General features: G+C 42.3%; 1 protein-coding gene across 3 annotated transcripts in view; it reads right to left on the minus strand.

The window, feature by feature from the left end:
* The window catches only part of NFAM1 (NFAT activating protein with ITAM motif 1), a 108,831-nt gene that overhangs the window by 79,371 nt on the left and 6,803 nt on the right, over window positions 1-22,657 (minus strand). For all 3 annotated transcript variants that reach the window (XM_084810029.1, XM_084810028.1, XM_084810027.1), the window contains exons 3-5: window positions 19,662-19,774; window positions 14,672-14,779; window positions 4,555-4,641 (exon numbers count right to left, since the gene is read on the minus strand). In XM_084810029.1, the coding sequence (XP_084666155.1) occupies window positions 4,555-4,641; window positions 14,672-14,779; window positions 19,662-19,774 (308 nt within the window). The remainder of the gene's footprint in view (window positions 1-4,554; window positions 4,642-14,671; window positions 14,780-19,661; window positions 19,775-22,657) is intronic.

The following is a 22,657-nucleotide window of genomic DNA, read 5'->3' on the forward strand; positions in this document are numbered from 1 at the left end:
AACCTGCAATTGAATGCTCAGGGTGAAATTCAACATTAAACATAAACACATTATAAAACATATTTAAAAAACAGCAGAGCAGTTAAAAACAGCTGTAAAATATAATAAATGTATATCAGCCACAAAAGGACCAGCATCTCACAGACAACTTTTAAAAGTTTCAGCCACTGCTTCCAGAACCTTGACAGAATAAGGTGTTTGCCAGTTTTCTAAAACTGAACATAGAATAGGCCTGACAAGTCTTTCAGTGGTAGGAATTCTACAAGAATCAGGGAAGGTGCATAGCTCAGTGGTAGGCCACATATTTTGCATGCAGAAGGCCCCAGGTTCAACCCCTGGCATCTCCAATTAGAAATCAGGTAGATGTTGATGAGAAAGTTCTCTGGCAGAGATCCTGAAGAGCCACTGCCAATCAGAAGGGTGTCCCCAACTTTTTAGGGCCCTTGGCCACATCTAGAAATGTGCCATGGACAGCACTACAAAATGGCTGCCATGGTAGGCATGCCAGTAACAAAATGGCTTCCATGGGAGGCATGTTCAGTCACAAAATGACAAGAAGGAAAAAGTCTGATCAAGTAAATAAAAAACAGATAATCATGACCTTGCAAGATTTTTTTTTTTACACATTTCCCCCCCTAAATCCACCACCAAATTAAAGCTTACTGTCAATATTCTGTACAGTAAAAACCATGGATCCAGTGCTTGCCAGCAGCACCATAGCATAAAAACATGGATTTAAGGCATGGATCCTCATAATTTTTACATGGGACATCAGCAAAATCACCATCAAATCACAGAACACTTCTGTGGACACAGGTGAGCTATAATCTGCTGGTGGTTTGGGGGAGATCCCTTAGAAAAATCATGAGAATCCATAAGGATCCGTATGTTGGATCTATATTATCATGCTATGGCAGTGCTGGCAAGCACTGGTTCCATTATTTTTAGGACACGACTGAACGACTGAACAACAACAATTTTTTACAGGGGGGAGGAGTATGCAATTCACTACTGCTCCTGCTCTGTTGCTTGAGGCAGGGGATTCACCTCATGTCATGGGAAGGCCATCCTATTGATGATCTTAGAATATCTGGTGGCTTTTATGTTAACCATATAATGCCTTGGGATAGGACATGACTGTCATGGATGCCATGAAGTCCTGGATCACATCCAAGAATGGAGCCTTCACATTCATGTTTAAAAAGGCCCAACCTCACCAGTTTAGGAGATCTTAACTCCAGCTATAACCACCTTCATATATTCAGCCATGAAGTATGTTAGGCAGTAGAATGGCGGGTATTAGAACAGAATCCCTAGTCTGTCCCAGGTTCTGAACATTAGGAATATAAAACCAGCCATGTTCTGCACTGGGCATCTATGGCGCTCTTCCAGATCACAGCTTCCAATCTGTGGTTGATGCTAAATCAATCACGGTAATCTAAGCCAACATTAGATCCCCAGGGTTTGATCAGACTAGAATCCTGCTTCGTGATTAACTCATGTGACAATGATGTTATATGGGCTACACCAATATACCAACACAATGACTATTCTACCCCATCCTGAAAATGTATTCTATGAAAATGCAGTCTATGATATGAAAATGTATTCTATGATAGAATACATAGAAATGTATTCTATGATATAACGATCATAGAATGGGGCTTTAAAAAGCTTATATCATTTAAAACTCCTTATGGTTAATGTATGTTCATTGTTCCAAATGTCTGCCACTAGGGCATTTTTCCTGTGCTTCAGTTCCATTCCCACAGCAGCTGAAATGTCATGTGGACAGTGATGTTAACAGCAACAAGTTGCTCACACAACAGCAATGTATACTGTCCTTCAATGAAAAAACTTCCAGGGCCTCATCTGTCATTTTTTCCCCCATTCCACCTCATATGTTTACCTCAGCATTGTCATATGGCAATTCAAAGACCACTTTTCTTTTTCAGATGTGGGTAATCACTCATGTTTCTGCATATCCTCAAAAATATCTAACATGATAAAGAGCAACACAGGGTCTCGCTTGCCTGCTGATGTGTGAACTCCAGAATCCATTTTAGTACCTGGATGAGATCCACGTTTCTAATTCACACACGATATTTTTGTGGCTATCCCAGGCTGCAGTTTACTCCACATCTGCTCTTTCCAGAGAACAACCAACATCCAAATTGGCCCCAAGAGCAATATAGACATAATCTGGAAATTAAGCAGCTGGCATTCCAATTGGTCTTGTCTAGAGAGAAATACTCTGGCAACCTTTATATGTTTTCAGAGCCAAGCATGGAAACGAGACACCAGATAAATGACAGTGAAGTCCAAATGTTCTCTTTCTAACTTGAGTTAGAAGAATTAGCTTATCATCAAACAAGCTTCATTTTGGAAGAGAAGAAATACAGGTGTATGTGTATGTGTTCTGATATACAAAAAGTACATTACTAATTAAAGGAAAGGGGTCTAAAAGTTCTAATTGTTAATGCTCTGAATGCTAATTTCGCCCAATGAAGAGTTTGGTAAAACCTGAAAGGTTGCAAAACCTTTGAATTATTGGTTGATGTAGAACAGGGGTGGTAACTTGTGGCCCTCCAAATGTTTTGGCTAACAACTCCCATCAGTCCTACCCAATGTAGCCAATGGTGAAAGATGATGGGAGTTATAGGCCAAAACATCTGAATAGCCACACGTTGCCCACCCCTGATATAGAAGGACATACTACCTTGCCCCTTTCCATGTTTCTGGCAAACTAGTGTTACATGCATAGTGTGTGTGTGTGTGTGTGTGTGTGTATGTACACACACACAGAGAGAGAGAGAGAGAATACAGGATAACCCAGAATCCCATGAATGTGCAGGTTCCTAATCAGGGTTCTAAATCATAAGGAAACTTTCACCAGTAGAAAAATGCTCCCTGCTGCAGATATTTCCCTCCAACTTGTGGACAGAGCTGGTGCACTCAGCTCCTCCTCGTTGCTCAAGTAAGTTGAACATCTGAACAAGGCTAATACAATTCCAACATGGGATCTCAAAGATCCTGGTGTTTAACTGGTGTATAGTTTGCCAAAACAGAACACACTGAAAATATGAAGAATAGAAAAATGAGTGCTGAGGCATTCACATAATCAAGGCTATAAAAAATTCAGTTGACTGATCATCAGTGATTCTTTGAAATGAGTGACAAGAAAATAAATGAAAAGGAGGGGAAACCCCACCTTTGCACATGCACACTGCCTTTTTGTGTACTGCACATGCAGCAAAGGGGAGGAGACACTTAAAATAAGAACCACAAGCACCTTAAAAGGTCACACACTTAGTGACTTGCATTCAATCCAGCTGTGGAATTACTTTCTATGGTCAGCTAATGTTTAAACATCTGCTGTCTACATTCCCTGTATACTCCAGAGTGGCAGGAGAGTCAGCAGGAGTTAAAGGTAAATGCAGTCTAGGGTTTGAAGGAGTGAAATCAGGTGGATGTTGTCATGGGCTATTTTAATTAGACTGAAAGTGATCTTCCAGTGGTCTACTTGGGGAAAGTCTATTCCCCAGCCTCACAGAAAAATTGGATCACCAATGACCACCTGACAACCTGGTCCTGCCATAAGGAACATTTAGAGTATTCAAGTGAGAAGCAGCCACCGATCTGTAGACGTATCCTTCTCTGCTATTAAATATCTGTTTCTGTCTTATCACTGGATATATATGAACTATTTGAAATGGTTTCCTTTAATCTTGGTCTTGTAGAAGTTATGTGTGCCATATTCAGAATGAAAGTAAGTAAACCTAACATATTATACTGGTATGAGTTGAAGACACACATAGAGGATGCCACTGACTGAGACGAGTAATTCTGGTGAAACCAGAAACATAACAAATTTGTTTGTGCTAGCTTTCCCACCACACAGAAGAGTGGGTAGTACTCTAGTGGTGTGGTAAATTTGGAAGTGCAGGAACTAATCATGACAGTGTGTGTCACACACACACATCAGAGCAGCAGTACATAGAATACTCAGTTTATTAGGATCAGTGTCACTGCAATCCTATGCACAGTTACTGAAGAGGAAACTCCATTGAACTCAGTGGTGCTTATTTCTGCCTGCATATAACTAGCAAAACCTAACTGAACTTTAATAAAAGTTGAAGCTGAAATGCAACCTTCAACTTTTAATTACATATGCAAACAATCTAACCAACAAGTGCTCCCATTTAAATTACTAGTGTGAAGAAGGAACACAATCAAGGAAAAGGAAAGATGTATCCAGCCTCTGCTTGATTATTTTCCTCATTCTCTGGTTTCCTATATGATAATCCTCCACAAATAATAGTAATACCTGATGAAAGCGTTGTTATCACCTCATTTACTTGCCAGAGCAAGGCAGGTCCGTCAACTGCCCTGGTGCACCAGTAGATGGCATTACCACTTGTGCTCTGAAAAACAGAGTTCACTCCCTCACATTTCCCCTCCACTACACCACAGAGAGTGTGTGATGGTTTCTTTAATAGGAGCTAATCCAAGAGGGAACCCTCAGAAGAGCAATGACAAAATTATCAGACTCACCTCAATTGTAGGCATCTTTTTCTGGGTTGCACTACTTGCATCATTCTCAATGGCCTCATAAATGTCAGATTGATGGTGTTTTAAGTCCTGAAGGAGTAATGAGAGAAATGACACATGTTCACCAAAATGATAACCAAAAATGCTTTTCTTTTAAAATTTGGATCCCAGTAATAGAATATTTTATCTCATGTGCGTGTGTGTGTGCACGTGTGTGTGTATCCTCTCATGTCACATCCACTTAGAACAGCACAAAATCCATCCACAAGGATGTTTAGATAGGCCTATCCAAAGAAGAAAATATTGGGAAATTATACTTATGGTCCAATAAGCCAACTACAAGACCATCACCATTCAACAAGGAAAAACAATCACTGACAGCATAATCTTATGTATTTTTACATCAGAATAAGTCCAACTGTGGTCAGTGAAGCTTACTCCCTGGTAAATGTATATTTAAATTATATACATTTATAAATTATATACAGCTAAATTATGTATATTCTGCAAGGTTTCCAAAATAAGACATACGAAATGAATGGCATAGTCTTGATGTGAAAGCATGACCCTGAGTTTATGTACCAGCCACACATTGTTGGGGTCTTCACTTCATGGTGCAACACTACAAACCAAGGCCTCAAACATTTGTAATATATTACATACTTTGTACTGAAGACTGAGGGAAAAGAAAGCAATTTGCACCCTGAATGCCTGAAGCGACCAGAGTTTTTCTGCACAGGGTTTAGATTAGATTGGGATATGTTTATTTATCTCAAGTTGCCACCTTTCCCCCGCTTCATGGATCACTGCCTTGTTGTGGCAAAGGGGCTTGCGTAACTCAGTGAAGCCATAAGCTATGCCGTGCAGGGCCACCCAAGACAGACAGGTCATGGCGGAGAGTTCTGACAAAATGTGGTCCACTGGAGAAGGAAATGGCAACCCACTCCAGTATTCTTGCCAAGAAAACCCCATGGAACGTATCACAAGGCTAAAAGATATGATGCCAGAAGATGAGACCCTCAGGTCGGAAGGTGTCCAATATACTACTGGGGAAGAGCAGAGGGTATTTCCAAGTAGCACCAGAAAGAGTGAAGCGGCTGGGCCAACGACGAAAGGACACTCAGCTGTGGATGTGTCTGGTGGTGAAAAGAAAATCCGATGCTGTAAAGAACAATATTGTTTAGGAACCTGGAATGTCAGATCAATGAATCAAGGTAAGCTAGAGGTGGTCAAACATGAGATGGCAAGATTGAACATCGACATCTTGGGAATCAGCGAACTAAAATGGACAAGCATGGGCGAATTTAATTCAGGTGACCATCATATCTACTACTGTGGGCAAGAATCCCTTAGAAGAAATGGAGTAGCACTCATAGTCAACAAAAGGGTGGGAAAAGCAGTACTGGGGTACAATCTTAAAAACGATAGAATGATCTCAGTATGAATCCAAGGCAAACCATTCAACATCACAGTAATTCAAGTCTATGCCCCAACCACTGAGGCCGAAGAAGATGAGGTTGATTGGTTCTATGAAGACCTACAACACCTTCTAGAACTAACACCAAAAAAAGATGTTCTCTTCATCATAGGGGATTCGAATGCTAAAGTAGGAAGTCAAGAAATCACCGGGATAACAGGCAGGCATGGCCTTGGTGTACAAAATGAAGCAGGACAAAAGCTAATAGAGTTTTGCCAAGAGAACACGCTGATCATAGCAAACACTCTTTTCCAACAGCACAAGAGGCGACTCTACACATGGACATCACCAGATGGTCAATATCGAAATCAGATTGATTATGTCCTTTGCAGTCAAAGATGGAGAAGCTCTATACAGTCAGTAAAAACAAGACCTGGAGCTGACTGTGGCTCAGATCATGAGCTGCTTCTTGCAAAATTTCAGCTTAAATTGAAGAACGTAGGGAAAACCACTAAACCATTCAGGTATGATCTAAATCATATCCCTTATGAATATACAGTGGAGGTGAGGAATAGATTTCAGGGATTAGACCTGATAGACAGAGTGCCTGAGGAACTATGGACGGAGGTCCGTAACATTGTTCAGGAGGCAGCAACTCAATCCATCCCAAAGAAAAAGAAATGCAAGAAAGCCAAGTGGCTGTCTGATGAGGCTTTACAAGTAGCTGAGGAAAGAAGGGAAGCGAAAAGCAAGGGAGAAAGGGGAAGATATATCCAACTGAATGCAGATTTCCAGAGAATAGCAAGGAGAGACAAGAAGGCCTTCTTAAATGAACAATGCAAAGAAATCAAGGAAAACAACAGAATGGGAAAGACTAGAGATCTCTTCAAGAAAATTGGAGATCTCAAGGGAACGTTTTGTGCAAAGACAGGCATGATAAAGGACAAAGAAGGCAGGGACCTAACAGAAGCAGATGAGATTAAGAAGAGGTGGCAAGAATGCACAGAAGAACTATACAGGAAAGATCTTCATGTCCCTGATAGCCATGAGAGTGCGGTCACTGAACTTGAGCCGGACATCCTCGAGAGCAAAGTCAAGTGGGCCTTAGGAAGCATTAGTAACAACAAAGCTAGCGGAGAGGACAGTATTCCAGCTAAGCTATTTAAAATCCTAAAAGATGATGCTGTTAAAGTGCTGCATTCAATATGCCAACAAATTTGGAACACTCAACAATGGCCGCAAGACTGGAAAAGGTCAGTTTACATTCCAATTCCAAAGAAGGGCAACGCCAAAGAGTGTTCAAACTACTGTACAATTGTGCTCATTTCACATGCCAGCAAGGTTATGCTCAAAATCCTACAAGCTAGGCTTCAGCAGTATGCAAACCGAGAACTACCGGAAGTACAAGCTGGGTTTCGAAGAGGCAGAGGAACTAGAGATCAAATCGCCAACATTCGCTGGATCATGGAGAAAACAAGAGAATTCCAGAAAAACGTCTCTTTCTGCTTCATTGACTACGCTAAAGCCTTTGATTGTGTGGATCACTACAAACTGTGGCAAATTCTGAAAGAGATGGGAGTACCAGACCACCTTACCTGTCTCCTGAGAAACCTGTACGAGGGTCAAGAAGCAACAGTAAGAACCAGACATGGAACAACCGAGTGGTTCAAAATTGGGAAAGGAGTACGACAAGGCTGCATATTGTCACCCTGCTTATTTAACTTATATGCAGAGTACATCATGAGAAACGCCGGGTTGGATGAATCACAGGTCGGAATTAAGACTGCCGGGAGAATTATCAACAACCTCCGATATGCAGACGATACCACCCTAATGGCAGAAAGCAAAGAGGATCTAAAGAGCCTCTTGTTGAGGGTGAAAGAGGAGAGTGCAAAAGCTGGTTTAAAACTCAACATTAAAAAAACAAAGATCATGGCATCTGGCCCCATCACTTCCAGGCATATAGAAGGGGAAGAAATGGAAGCAATGACAGATTTTACTTTCTTGGGCTCCAAGATCACAGCAGACGGTGACCGTAGCCATGAAATTAAAAGACGCTTGCTCCTTGGGAGGAAAGCTATGGCAAACCTAGGCGGCATAGTAAGAAGCAGAGACATCACCTTGCCAACAAAGGTCCATCTAATCAAAGCTATGGTTTTCCCAGTAGTAATGTATGGCTGTGAGAGCTGGACTATAAGGAAGGCTGAGCGCCGAAGAATTGATGCTTTCGAACTGTGGTGCTGGAGAAGACTCTTACGAGTCCCCTGGACTGCAAGGAGGTCAAATCAGTCCATCCTAAAGGAAATCAACCCTGATTGCTCACTGGAAGGACAGATACTGAAGGTGAAGCTCAAATATTTTGGCCACCTAAAGCGAAGAGAAAATTCTCTGGAAAAGACCATGATGCTGGGAAAGACTGAAGGCAAAAGGAGAAGGGGACGACAGAGGATGAGATGGCTAGATAGCATCACTGATCAATGAATATGAACTTGAGCACACTCCGGGAGAGAGCGCAGGGCAGGAAGGCCTGGCGTGCTATGGTCCATGGGGTCACGAAGAGTCGGACACGACTGAACGACAACAACAACAACAACAACCTTTCCCAGAGAAGGAAATCATCCCTTGCTCATTTCCATATATTATCTTTTCAGCCTAAGAGTGCTACACTTGGGCTCACACCCCTATTTAGCCCCAAACCAAAGGGGTGACCTTGGACAGCACATGTAGCTCTCAAGCCACTCCTCCATCTGTAAAAAAGAAGTACATTCTTGTCCTGCCTCACAGGATCATGTTGAGGATGCGTGAGATAAAAAGAGTGAACACATTCTGTAAATGAGCAGAACAATCCTAACTTGGGGTGGGGCAGGGAGTATGTGAAGCAGTGCTACTTCCAAAGTCCTGCCGGCACGTGCTGACCAGGGCAGAAGGGGAGCGTGTCTGTCTTCTCCACCCACCCCCATTGATTCCAGTGGAGAGAATTACACTTTTCAGCCCCAGGCTGGCATAGAGGGAGGTCCCAGTCCAGGGGCAAAGGGGCTGCAGATCAAGCTGATCCAGAACCGCTTCTGTCCCACCCCTACCAAAACCCCAGAATGCCCTATTTCAGGGCCTAATGCCTGCAACCACCAGCACTCACACCGCTGAGGTATCAGCAGGCACACTGGGGGCCTTCATGGTGTACAAGCCCCCTGCTACCAGCAGAGCTGTTCTCCACCAGCAGAGGGGTACATCCACATCACCCTAACCCCCTTCAGATGACTGTTTGAGGGGGTTAGGATTGCTTTGTAAGTGAACTATGTAAATTATTCTTTTAAAGGTGTGTAAATTTGAAATGGCCCATTGACACTGAGGTGGAGCTACATAACAGTGCAATCCTATTTATCGATTGACTGACACTGCAGTCCTGTTTATGGATTGACTAACAGTGGATTGATCAACAGTGCAATCCTATTTATGGATTGACTAACATGGAGGTGGAGCTACATAACAATGCAAACCTATTTATGTTTACTCAAAAGTAAATTCCACTGTGTCCAGTGGGGCTTACTAAGGAATAAGCCACACAGTTGGATTTACGTTTGAGTAAACTAGGGAGAAAAGGTATTTAGGATTGCAGGTGGTTAACACAAAATCAGCCTGATTTGAGTCCTCAGCTTTTCGGGTTTTTTGCAAAATGTATCACAAGACTCCACTTTAGGGAATGCTAAATCCCCACAATTGCCCTGAATAATGGAATAATTCTGCTCATGTGTCCAGATCTTAGGCTCCTCCTATTTACCCTTATGAAGGACTGGAGACAAAAGCTGCTTCCAGATGAGGCTTTTATTGTACAATCACACTGCTTCATTCATGGAATGTTACGGGTGGTCCACATGTTGTCATCTTCCAATTGCAGCCCTCCCATGCTATCCCATTGCTTCTGCCATCTCTTTACTAGAAAAAAAATCCATTAAGGCGGAAAAGATGGAATAGCTGCACAATGCTTTTGACTGTTAGCGCCAGGAGCCTCTGTCTAGAAGCACCTAAAGGCAGAGGAAGAGGTGCTCTTTACATTCTCAGGCAGCTAAAAGGATAGCCCCAAAGTGGGCTACTTTCATTGCCTTCTCTAATTAGAGCAATTTGTTCCAAGGCTAGAGCTGCTCTTTGTCCTCTAAATACACAGAAGTGGAAACTTAGTCTGCAAATCAGCACATGCAGAAAGGCAATCCATCTTGCCACTAAAAATGTTTGTCAGGTGTAATGATGCTAAAATTCTATCTAATGCCCACAGAATAGCGGATAGGAGGACGTTTCCATGTGTGTTTATGGTAACGGCAGGTTGCCATGGTCATGGTGGCTGTTCCCTTGACAACAGGAAGATGGGAGGAGCCTTAGAAGGGAGGACAGATAGGTGGCATTAACAGAATAATCGGAAGTGTGCAAGATTTTAATAGCTCAGCAATGCAGCAAAAAGAAAAGAGCAAGTAGTAATGGTCCCAATTTCCCACCAAAAGGAACTGATAATGTGGAGAGTGTCCCAGAATCAGCCCTCCTATTGTGACTGTAACGGAAAGAGCTGGAGAGGAGGAGAATTGGAGGTCAACAATATAAAAGATCCAGAAAGGACAATCTCCAGGGTTTAGGCTTGGAGGTGGTTTATGCATCAGAGGGGAGTCTGGAACCTTGGTCATGGCCACTAATGTCATCAGCACGAGGGTGTCCATGTGCCCTGTTTTACAGAGGGTAGTCTTCTGCTTGAAGGACTCTCCAGTCCAAGTCTGATTTAAAGATAACCATAAGAAGAGAGAGCTGGGACCTTGAAGCTGCCCATCAACAGCACCTAGACAAGCAGACTGAGCAGGCAGGCACACAAGTTTCCTGGTCACTGTCCTCCCTGCTGAGATGTATTGTACTTCTATGTAATTTATAGTAATTATTTCTAAATTTGCATCTATACGTATAAATTAGCATGGACAATTTTTATGCAAATCTGTGTCCCCTTTTTTGGCAATGTATAAGCAGCTACCTAGTACCATACATCATCAGTGAATTCTACTATTCATACATCTAATAGTCAAGGAAAGAATACAACCTACAAGAGCACCTTGTGCACAACTGTGCTCAGCCTCATCTCCCATCGAGGATGCAATTTTCTTTCTGCCCAGCTGCATGCTCATATACTGTTTTCTCTTTAGTGACTCAGAGCAGCTCAGTTTTCAGTGATACAGAACAGATTTGCAGGTGTATTTAAGATGCGTAAGCTGCTTATTTTTGCTACACTGTTCGCAAGAGAACACACCATGAAGCATATAGCCAAACATTATGGCATGGTATTGTCTGAAAAGGCCATGCTACCAGAAAGGTGAGATGAGGCTCCTTTTCAAGGGCAAGGTGTCTTCAGTTAAGACTTCATAATGCATGCAGATGTGCACATCACTAAGCATTATCTAGTAGCATTATTGTTATCCACTAGATTTAACTTAGGCACCTTAAATGCATACACAAGGAAGTCCCATCTCTCTTCTAGGAGCGTGTCCCCTTTATGATTCTTCCATGTATGTTCTATCCTTTCCTTCATGATCTCTGAAGAGAGCCTAAAAGCCAATCTGTTTCCTTTCTTCTTGTGTAACTTTCTCAAGATACCAGAGGATTCCTGGGAGGCATTCCCAAGTCTGGCATACAAAACCTCATATCTGGGCGGATATCTTATCCATCTAATAATTCTTAACAAGTTGTCATGATCTTCCAGATTCTGGAAAGTATTCAGCAGCTTCCAAGTCTGGCTAGAGCTGAATGCATACTCCATTCAGACAAGTGAACAATCTTTTCTTTATAAACAGACTAGCTGATATACCCGGTGTTGCCCGGGGTGTAATTCTGTCATAGGCACTATTTGCTAGACACACATTAAGGTAGGTGTACGCTTCTCGGAAAGGCCCCATAAGAAAGGTGAACAGTTGAATCCACCAGACTTGATTAAAAAAGCACAACAATTATAATGAGCAGATTGAATAAAAAACACTACTAAAAATGCAAGAGACTGAATCTCTAAGCACTACTACAATATAATCCACACTGAATCTCATACCACTATTAAAATGTTCAACAGAGGCTTCCTTGCTGGATATTGCAGGAACAGGGGAGAGAAACTAAATGCTCTGCACAGTCAGAAAGGAAACCATGAGTAAAGGGGAGGGAACAAACAGCAGCTAGCCAATCCAAGGTGAAGGAAGTCAGAGTGAATGGGAGAGAGACCAATAGAATGAAAGATGGCCAATAGGATGACTGGTAGCAGAAATCAGAAACCTGGCCTGTACCATGATTGAGAGGGTGTCCTTGTTAGCAAGGGAAAGTATAAACAAAGTAATAATGTAACCCAGTGACTCCTGTCATACACTCTGGCAAGTGAGAATGTGAACTAAAAGTGGCAGGAACTCTAGGTCCCAAATGGCAGGCTCAGTGGGCCCCTACAGTGTGATTACACCCAGGGCAGCTCCCCATTATTCCCTGCGTTACAGACAGCCCTGCAGCTGGCCACAAACATACAAACCCACACACAATTTTTGACTTTTATATATATATAGAAGATGTAGGTATTGAACAGATGCAGAACTTAAGACTGTAGTTGTCAGATGAGATCTCCCAGAAGATCTCTGTCTCTGCTGAAAATCCGCCTGACAACCCCTTCCACCACTATCAGAGTAATAATCTTTGCCAGATCATATTGGTGGCCCTACCCACCAAGTGAAAATAATGGTTAAGGGAAAGGAAAAGATTGAATTACTGGTTTGCGAGTCATAAAATAGCCATTTTATTAGGAGCAAATAGACCAAATGTTGAAGAGAGAAGCTGTTGAAAGATACTGTTTGAAAGACACTATTTCCTGTGATTATTTAATATTTAATTGGAAAAAGATGCATCTTACCTTGTCCCCCACCCCCTAAAAATGAGACATATCTATATTTCCTGTGGTTGACATATAGATGTGAAACTGGAGGCCTAGCACAGTGTGACCGATATTTGCCCTAGAAGCCTTTGCAGGCTCCTGCACCAACTTGCATAACAGGCTACCATGTAAATATCCAGTTATTGACAGAGTTATTTCCACATTTTTCTTATAAACTGCAAAACTTTCCTAAACTATAATTTCCACAGATAAACAAATGATATACTAAAATGTATTATATCAAGATTAAATCAGTTTGATTGTAACAAAAGCATTCTAACAGAAGCATTTGTGCTGACATGCTGTGACATTTGACTGGACCTTTCACTGACCTAGGAGCCTGCTTTGGGAAAGATGACATCTTCTCAGCTGAACTCAGGAAAGATGCAACAGGTGCTTCAGATAAGAACGTTGGGAGGGAACAAACCCAGCTACACCCTCACCAGGTTCAGACGTCACAACCCCCAGCATGCGATGTAATTATGCTAATTAGGTGGCTCACAACCAGCACACATGGCTTACTTTCCATCCATAATTGTGCAAACCTGACCAACTGCTGTCCTCAGGAGAACAATGACATTGGTCCCCATTGACTTCTCTACTCTGTTTTGCCCCCAGCTCAAAAATGTCATTGGGTAAGATGCTTTACTCTTTACAAAGGCAATGCTTCTAGAAATCAAATGCTTATGGAATGTGTTTTCTTTGCAACTGCTATGTATTCTTGTATGTTTAATGCTTGTATATCATGAAATGTAAAAAGTGCTTGAGATTTTGAAGTAAAAGATAAAAAGACACACCTGATCTCAGAGTCCTCTATTTAAAAAAAAACACCTCTGTGTATTAATATGAAGAATGTTGTAAATGTACAGATTCCTTGGTGACACTTTGTCCAGGAACATGGCATAGGATATGTTACCTGCTGATCTATGATCATAGCTAAATACAAAGATCCCATATCATAATATCCCTAGACAAGGACAAATCTCTCACAACAGTGCACAGTAAGCAAGGTGTCAGTTTGCTCATCTATCTGCCTCCCTGCAGAGCAGGACTTCATTTACAATATTTCCCCAAATAGGTGTCAAAGCCTCAGTGCATAGATTCCAATCAGAAAAGAACAGACTCCTGGATAAGCAGGAGTTAGGATTATTTGGGGAGTTAATAAATTACAATTTGAGTGAACAAGCACACATGCATAGCATCTGGTTCACAAACTGGATTGTAGTTGTTGCAGCCACTGGGCTCTAACATTAGGCAGAGCGTGGTGACTGCCTCAGGTAGTAGTAGATACAGGGGGGCAGAAAGCAACAGTGCAACGTTGGCACACAATGCTGTGTATGCCACATGGCCTGCCCTGTGCTCCATAAGCTAGCCTGCTGTCCCTGGGTACAATGGAGGATGCTGCCTCATTGCCTGTGCTGAAGTAAGATTTAATGATCACTCCAGTTGGCTCTGTACATGGTGGAACTGGGCAAGGGGGGTGGAATCTTGTCCTTTACTGCAGGCAGTAAAAAGTCTTGTCTGGCTCTGAGCAAAGCCTTCTCCTTTGATTTACTTGTGCTCTCTGTCTCTCTTCTCTCTCTCTCTCTCTCTCTCACACACACACACAAACACACGGCATGCACTTTCTGCCAGTTGACCTCTCCCTCTGCAAGTTCTGTATTTCCTGTGGTGACCAGATCTAACCTGCAGCCTGCCTTTTCTCTGGATTAACATTTATTAAGCCACTCATCACTACAAGCAGTAATTTGGAAATAAAAACAACTACAAAAACTCACCATGTATGCGGGTTCAGTAAGCGGCGGGATGTGTGAAGCATGTTGAGGTGCCGGCCTCTGATCTGGGCACTTCTTGGCATGGCCACACCACCTCCTAGGCCATACCACCTTGTCATGAAGATATGATAAATGGAAATAAACAGCAAATGTTTTTTTTTTCCTAATTCTTTATCTTTCCAAACCCTGTTCCTGGTTTGTTCATCATTCATTCATTCATTCATTCATTCATCCATCCATTATATTTCTGTACCATCCCATAGCTTAAGCTCTCTGGGCAGTTCACAAAGATTACAAAACATTAAAGATTACAAACCATTAAAAATAAATTAACAAGATGCAAAACCATTTACATAAAAACATATATACGGTATACAACAAGACAACATATATCTAAAAAACCACAAATTTTAAAACAAGCAACCAAAGACAATCCAAGACCTGATCAAAAACTCGTTGTTGTTGTTGTTGTTCAGTCATTCAGTCGTGTCCGACTCTTCATGACCCCATGGACCATAGCACGCCAGGCCTTCCTGTCCTGCGCTCTCTCCCGGAGCGTGCGCAAGTCCATATTCATTACATCAGTGATGCTATCTAGCCATCTCATCCTCTGCCGTTCCCTTCTCCTTTTGCCTTCAGTCTTTCCCAGCATCAGGGTCTTTTCCAGAGAGTTTTCTCTTCGCATTAGGTGGCCAAAATATTTGAGCTTCAGCTTCAGTATCTGTCCTTCCCATGAGCATTCAGGGTTGATTTCCTTTAGGATATCTGATTTGACCTCCTTGCAGTCCAGGGGACTCGTAAGAGTCTTCTCCAGCACCACGGTTCGAAAGCATCAATTCTTCAGTGCTCAGCCTTCCTTATAGTCCAGCTCTCACAGCCATACATTACTACTGGGAAAACCATAGCTATGATAATGCGGACCTTTGTCGGCAAGGTGATGTCTCTACTTCTTACTATGCTGTCTAGGTTTGCCATAGCTTTCCTCCCAAGGAGCAAGCGTCTTTTAATTTCATGGCTACAGTCACCGTCTGCAGTGATCTTGGAGCCCAAGAAAATAAAATCTGTCACTGCTTCCATTTCTTCCTCTTCCATATGCCAGGAAGTGATGGGGCCAGATGCCATGATCTTCGTTTTTTTTAATGTTGAGTTTCAAACCAGCTTTTGCACTCTCCTCTTTCACCCTCAACAAGAGGCTCACTAGATCCTCTTCGCTTTATGCCATTAGGGTGGTATCATCTGCGTATCTGAGGTTGTTGATAATTCTCCTGGCAATCTTAATTCTGACCTGTGATTCATCCAACCCGGCGTTTCTCATGATGTACTCTGCATATAAGTTAAATAAGCAGGGTGACAATATGCAGCCTTGTCGTACTCCTTTCCCAATTTTGAACCAATTAATTGTTCCATGTCTGGTTCTTACTGTTGCTTCTTGACCCTCGTACAGGTTTCTCAGGAGACAGGTAAGGTGGTCTGGTACCCCCATCTCTTTCAGAATTTGCCACAGTTTGTTGTGATCCACACAATCAAAGGCTTAGCGTAGTCAATGAAGCAGAAATAGACGTTTTTCTGGAATTCTCTTGCTTTCTCCATGATCCAGCGAAAGTTGGTGATTTGATCTCTAGTTCCTCTGCCTCTTCGAAACCCAGCTTGTACTTCTGGTAGTTCTCAGTTCACATACTGCTGAAGCCTAGCTTGTAGGATTTTGAGCATAACCTTGCTGGCATGTGAAATGAGCGCAATTGTACAGTAGTTTGAACACTCTTTGGCGTTGCCCTTCTTTGGAATTGGAATGTAAACTGACCTTTTCCAGTCTTGTGGCCACTGTTGAGTGTTCCAAATGTGTTGGCATATTGAGTGCAGCACTTTAACAGCATCATCTTTTAGGATTTTAAATAGCTCAGCTGGAATACTGTCCTCTCCGCTAGATTTGTTGTTAGTAATGCTTCCTAAGGCCCACTTGACTTCACTCTCTAGGATGTCCGGCTCAAGTTCAGTGACCGCACTATCATGGCTATCAGGGACATTCAGATCTTTCATGTATAGTTCTTCTGTGTATTCCTTCCACCTCTTCTTAATCTCATCTGCTTCTGTTAGGTCCCTGCCTTCTTTGTCCTTTATCATGCCCGTCTTTGCACAAAATGTTCCCTTGAGATCTCCGATTTTCTTGAAGAGATCTCTAGTCTTTCCCATTCTGTTGTTTTCCTCGATTTCTTTGCATTGTTCATTTAAGAAGGCCTTCTTGTCTCTCCTTGCTATTCTCTGGAAATCTGCATTCAGCTGGATATATCTTCCCCTTTCTCCCTTGCTTTTTGCTTCCCTTCTTTCCTCAGCTACTTGTAAAGCCTCCTCAGACAGCCACTTGGCTTTCTTGCATTTCTTTTTCTTTGGGATGGATTGAGTTGCTGCCTCCTGAACAATGTGATGGGCCTCCGTCCATAGTTCCTCAGGCACTCTGTCTGCAAAGTTCCTCAGGCACTCTGGCTGCAAAGTACATAATCAATCTGATTTTGATATTGACCATCTGGTGATCTCCATGTGTACAGTCGCCTCTTGTGCTGTTGGAAAAGAGTGTTTGCTATGATCAGCGTGCTCTCTTGGCAAAACTCTATTAGCCTTTGTCCTGCTTCATTTTGTACACCAAGGCCATGCTTGCCTGTTATCCCGGTGATTTCTTGACTTCCTACTTTAGCTTTCTAATCCCCTATGGTGAAGAGGACATCTTTTTTTGGTGTTAGTTCTAGAAGGTGTTGTAGGTCTTCATAGAACCGATCAACCTCAGCTTCTTCGGCCTCAGTGGCTGGGGCATAGACTTGAATTACTGTGATGTTGAATGGTTTGCCTTGGATTCGTACTGAGATCATTCTATCGTTTTTAAGATTGTACCCCAGTACTGCTTTTCCCACCCTTTTGTTGACTATGAGTGCTACTCCATTTCTTCCAAGGGATTCTTGCCCACAGTAGTAGATATGATGGTCACCTGAATTAAATTCGCCCATGCTTGTCCATTTTAGTTCGCTGATTCCCAAGATGTCAATGTTCAATCTTGCCATCTCATGTTTGACCACCTCCAGCTTACCTTGATTCATTGATCTGACATTCCAGGTTCCTAAACAATATTGTTCTTTACAGCATCGGATTTTCTTTTCACCACCAGACACGTCCACAGCTGCGTGTCCTTTCGGCTTTGGCCCAGCCACTTCACTCTTTCTGGCGCTACTTGGAAATACCCTCTGCTCTTCCCCAGTAGTATATTGGACACCTTCTGACCTGAGGGTCTCATCTTCCGGTGTCATATCTTTTAGCCTTGTGATGCGTTCCATGGGGTTTTCTTGGCAAGAATACTGGAGTGGGTTGCCATTTCCTTCTCCAGTGGACCACATTTTGTCAGAACTCTCTGCCACGACCTGTCCGTCTTGGGTGGCCCTGCACAGCGTAGCTTATGGCTTCACTGAGTTACGCAAGCCCCTTCGCCACAACAAGGCAGTGATCCATGAAGGGGCAAAAACTCATTACATGCTGCCAAATGCCTGAGAGAAGAGAGTAGTTTTAACCTGGCTCTAAAAAAGAACAATGTTGGTGCCAGGCAGGCCTCGTCAGAGACATGGGGGGGGGGCACCATCAAGATGGTTTCGAACTGTGGTGCTGGAGAAGACTCTTACGAGTCCCCTGGACTGCAAGGAGGTCAAATCAGTCCATCCTAAAGGAAATCAACCCTGACTGCTCATTGGAAGGACAGATACTGAAGCTGAAGCTCAAATATTTTGGCCACCTAAATCGAAGAGAAAACTCTCTGGAAAAGACCCTGATGCTGGGAAAGACTGAAGGCAAAAGGAGAAGGGAACGGCAGAGATGGCTAGATAGCATCACCGATGCAATGAATATGGACTTGAGCACACTCCGAGAGAGAGCGGAGGACAGGAAGGCCTGGCGTGCTCTGGTCCATGGGGTCACGAAGAGTCGGACACGACTGAACGACTGAACAACAACAACAACCATCAAGAAGGCCCTCTCCCTTGTTGCCACCCTCCAAGCCTCCCTCAGAGGAAGCACCTGGAGGAGGGCCTTAGATGCTGAAAGTAGCATATGATCGGTTCATGCTGGGAGAGGCACTCCATCAGGTACTGTGGTCCCAAGCCGTGTAAAGCTTTAAAGGTAAAAAACCCAGCACCTTGATTCAGGCTCAAAAACATATAGGCAGTCAGTACATGATGTGCAAACCTGGAACACTGGATTATTGAGAGGGAAACAACCCAGAGTTTAAATCCATGGTTTGTTCCTGGGATGTTTACAAAAGCAGAGATTAATCAAAAGCAGCGTGTAGGCAGGAGGCAGTGTGTTCACTCTCAACAACCCATGGGTTGTCGTTACATGTGAACCTGGTCAATGTAAAAGCTGCTCTGGACTTCCCATCACTCAAGAAAAGAGGGGTATGACCAATCCTATGAGCTGAGCTTTTCTGACAGAACAGAGTGCACAAACACAATTATTATTGCTTTATTACTGGCCAAGAAGCAATCAGATCTGGTTCCAAGTAGAGCTGAAACTCTTAATTGATTAATCAGTTAGATGAATGGATTAAAAACCTTTCAACGCATATGAAAGAATGCCCCTTGTGAGATGGTGCTTGCTGTGACATACCGTCTACAAAGGAAGACTTTTTTCCTTCAAAAATATGATTTATCCTATGCAAATTTATGCAATGTAGTTGATTAATTCATCAGTTTGGAGCGCAATCCTATGCATGTTTAGACAGAAAAAAAGTCCTACAACTCCCAGCATTTCCCAGCCAGCCATGTTGAAATTGCAATTAAAATTAATTTGATTAATCAACTAAGGTTTTTTTCATCAGATGACAGCGTTCATTCCAAGTGCTGCAATAAACTGTGGAATTCAGCACCAAATACTAGTGGGAATGTTTATGCCACAAACCTTTTGCATCTAGTAGCCAGTACTTACTTGATAGAGTCAAGTAAGAATATGTTTGATAACTTGCCTCTCTCTTCCAGAACAGCAGGGCTGTTCCCATGATGCTCAAAATTGCCAGAGTAACAGTAAAGGTGATGAGGTATATCCATATAATATGAGGGGGTTCTTCATATCCTTTGTCTGTAAGTACATAAACAAGAGGAAAGCCAAGCATCCAATAGTCAAGTGGCAGTTGAAAAAGCCAATGTATATTTTTTAAAAATCTGAATCTATAATAAGACTAAAATCCACAGTGAATCTTGTAAGCATGACTATGTATATTGATGGTGCTGTAGAAACAACAGCAACAACCTGACTTTTCTTTTCAACACATCATGGGTAAATATAAAAAGTCCTAGAACTTTTAGGTAAAACATATACACCCAGAATATGAGCATTGCTGCCTATTTGTTCTCTCCCTGTACTGCACTCTGGGCACATTCCGCTGGGAAGTTATCCTGCAGTCTGAAGCCTCATTGAAATTAATGGGACGTGCAAGAGTAACAGAAGAACTACCTGGTAGATGTTTCCTTTGGCAGGAGACTGCCTGAGAACCCCATGTGCACTACCTTGAGCTCCATGATGGAGGAAAAAGGGGATAGAAATGTACTAAATAACGTGTGGATGTGTCCTTTGATACTACCTTCCTATCACTGTAGTCCTGAGCATGCACACAGAGAAATGCACCTTCTCAACAGAGAAAGACCAGCAGCATCATTTGTGGAAATGTGTGGGAATAAATAACAGAGTAATAGATATATCAAAGCTCCAGAAAAGGAGGCAAACAATAATGTGTGTAACATAGTAGAAAAAGGAATGGGACACAGACATGCTAGTTAACCCTCCATCAACAGGTGGGGCCAAATGTATCCTGGCAGCATTTAAAGAAATCATACAACTTTTATGTCAGTCTTCTACAGTTCCATGCTACAGTTACCCCTCAGTCATGATGTAGTGTGAGTTGCCATGTGGTGTATTCAGGGGCTCTAACAGCTTTGGGGTCAATTATACCTCTGCTGGAATGACTGAGAAAACTGTGTGACCACACAAAATGCTGTCTAAATTTATTAACTACTTGCGATATCTACAGATATTTAGACCAGAATCTGTTATTTCCATTTGTTGTGAGAAAAAGAGCGAAGAGGGTGACAAAACGATATTGTGTCGATTATCATAATAGACAAATTACTTACTTTTCTTAAGATCGCTACAAACTGCATTATGGATCAATAATACCCCACAGATTTACAAAAAACCCTTTACAAACCTGAATTTAATTCTTTCTTTTTCTCAGAACTTTGTGACCCAGCAAAAAAAATTTTAACCATAGAGTTAATTTTAAACAACACTTACTAATTTGGCTTTTGAAGCCACAATTGTGAGGGTCTTTCACAGAGCAAAAAGGTTACAATTGATGAACTATTAGTACCATTTGGCAGAAGGTGCTCAATAACACAGTAGATGCCATCCAAACCTGTAAAGTATAGCATAAGATTCTGGCTCTGTTGCAATTTGAAAATATCATATGTTTATGATGCTAACTTATATAAGAGTGCCTCCATAGCTCAGAATCCAGGCCAGATGATGGGTGATAAACTAATACCACAGTTACAGGGTTCTGGATGAATTATAACAACTGTTGACTTTTTCACCAGTGTGCCAAAAGCTATGGAATTAAAGACAACTATATTGTTTGGAAGTTGAACAACCCACGATAGAGTGAACATCCTAAAGATGATCTGCTAGACCTGGGTCTGGAGTGGATCAAACACCGGGATGAGTCTAGGGACACAGCCAGCTTGCCTGGATCATTGAGAGAAGCAGCCTCAGAACAGGGAGGGGCTGCCGTTGCTAACACCAAGGGAAGGGCCAGGTGTCATTTCTGTGGGTGACACAGAGACAGCAAATTGCAGCAACAATGTACTTCATGTAACTGTTTTGTCTAAGTAACACAGTTGTGGAATGCGGTAATTAAATAGCATAATATGTTGTTTTATGTTTTAAAAACTGTGGGGTCAATTAGACCCCACACACCATTCTTGTAGGTATTTTGTACTTTACATTGTGGGGTATAATTGACTCAGATGACTTCTTTACAACTATATTGTTTTACTGAAAAAGGAACATTTTCAATGAAGGCATTGTTTGTTTACCCAAAAAATAATGTCATGCTTAACAACACCCCCAGGTTTGACTCCAAAATTGGATTGATAGAATCATTTTTTCTATCAAAGGAGGGTTAAGCTACAGATATTGCAGTCAGAAGAGGCAAAAAGATTACAGTTGCCTTTTGCAATATTTAGGTGAGAGCGAATAACTGCAGAGGTGATAGTTACGGCCCTTCCTATACAAGACTTTTAATTAAGTGGACAGAGAGCAAACAAACTATCCATCATGAAAATAAAATTAATGATTATCCACTGGTTTAGCTATAAAGTGGGCTGCATCACACTACAGTCACAAACCCAGAATTTGGTACTAGCAGCCGAGTAATGACATTTAATAATACATTGCTGTGCATTTAGATAACCATTGGGATATAGACCTGGATAATGACATCTTGTAAAAACAGTTAGCCAATACTCAACGAAGGAACAGGTTTGTTTGCATCGTGCAAGCTCTTGTGAACATACAGGGAGCTCCTGGATTCTGCCTCAGAACCAGACATTTAAGACCAGACTGCCATCAGAGGCAGAGGCCTGGGTTTCAGGGGACTGTTTTCTCTGAGAAGGTTTCCCAGATAATCCTACTTCTGAGGACTGTGATCCATTTCTACTGGTCAGGGCTGCTGCTGGAGGCTGCCTTTGGTCTTCTTTTCCACCCAATTATGCCTACTCTCTAGATCATCTCCTAATTACTTCTTCCATTGCTTTTTTACCATTAACACCAGCTGCAGTCCATACTCCTGGCACTAATCTCCACCTCAAATCCTGACAACACCTGATTTATTAACCCTCCAAACCATATGACTTTTTTCAGCTCCAACCTGATGATTTTGGCCCAAATCCAGAGAAAGTCATGCTT

This window comes from Heloderma suspectum, chromosome 7, assembly GCF_057233095.1.
Source record: "Heloderma suspectum isolate Gila_16-S chromosome 7, 16-S_ref, whole genome shotgun sequence".
Taxonomy (NCBI): Eukaryota; Metazoa; Chordata; class Lepidosauria; order Squamata; family Helodermatidae; genus Heloderma; species Heloderma suspectum.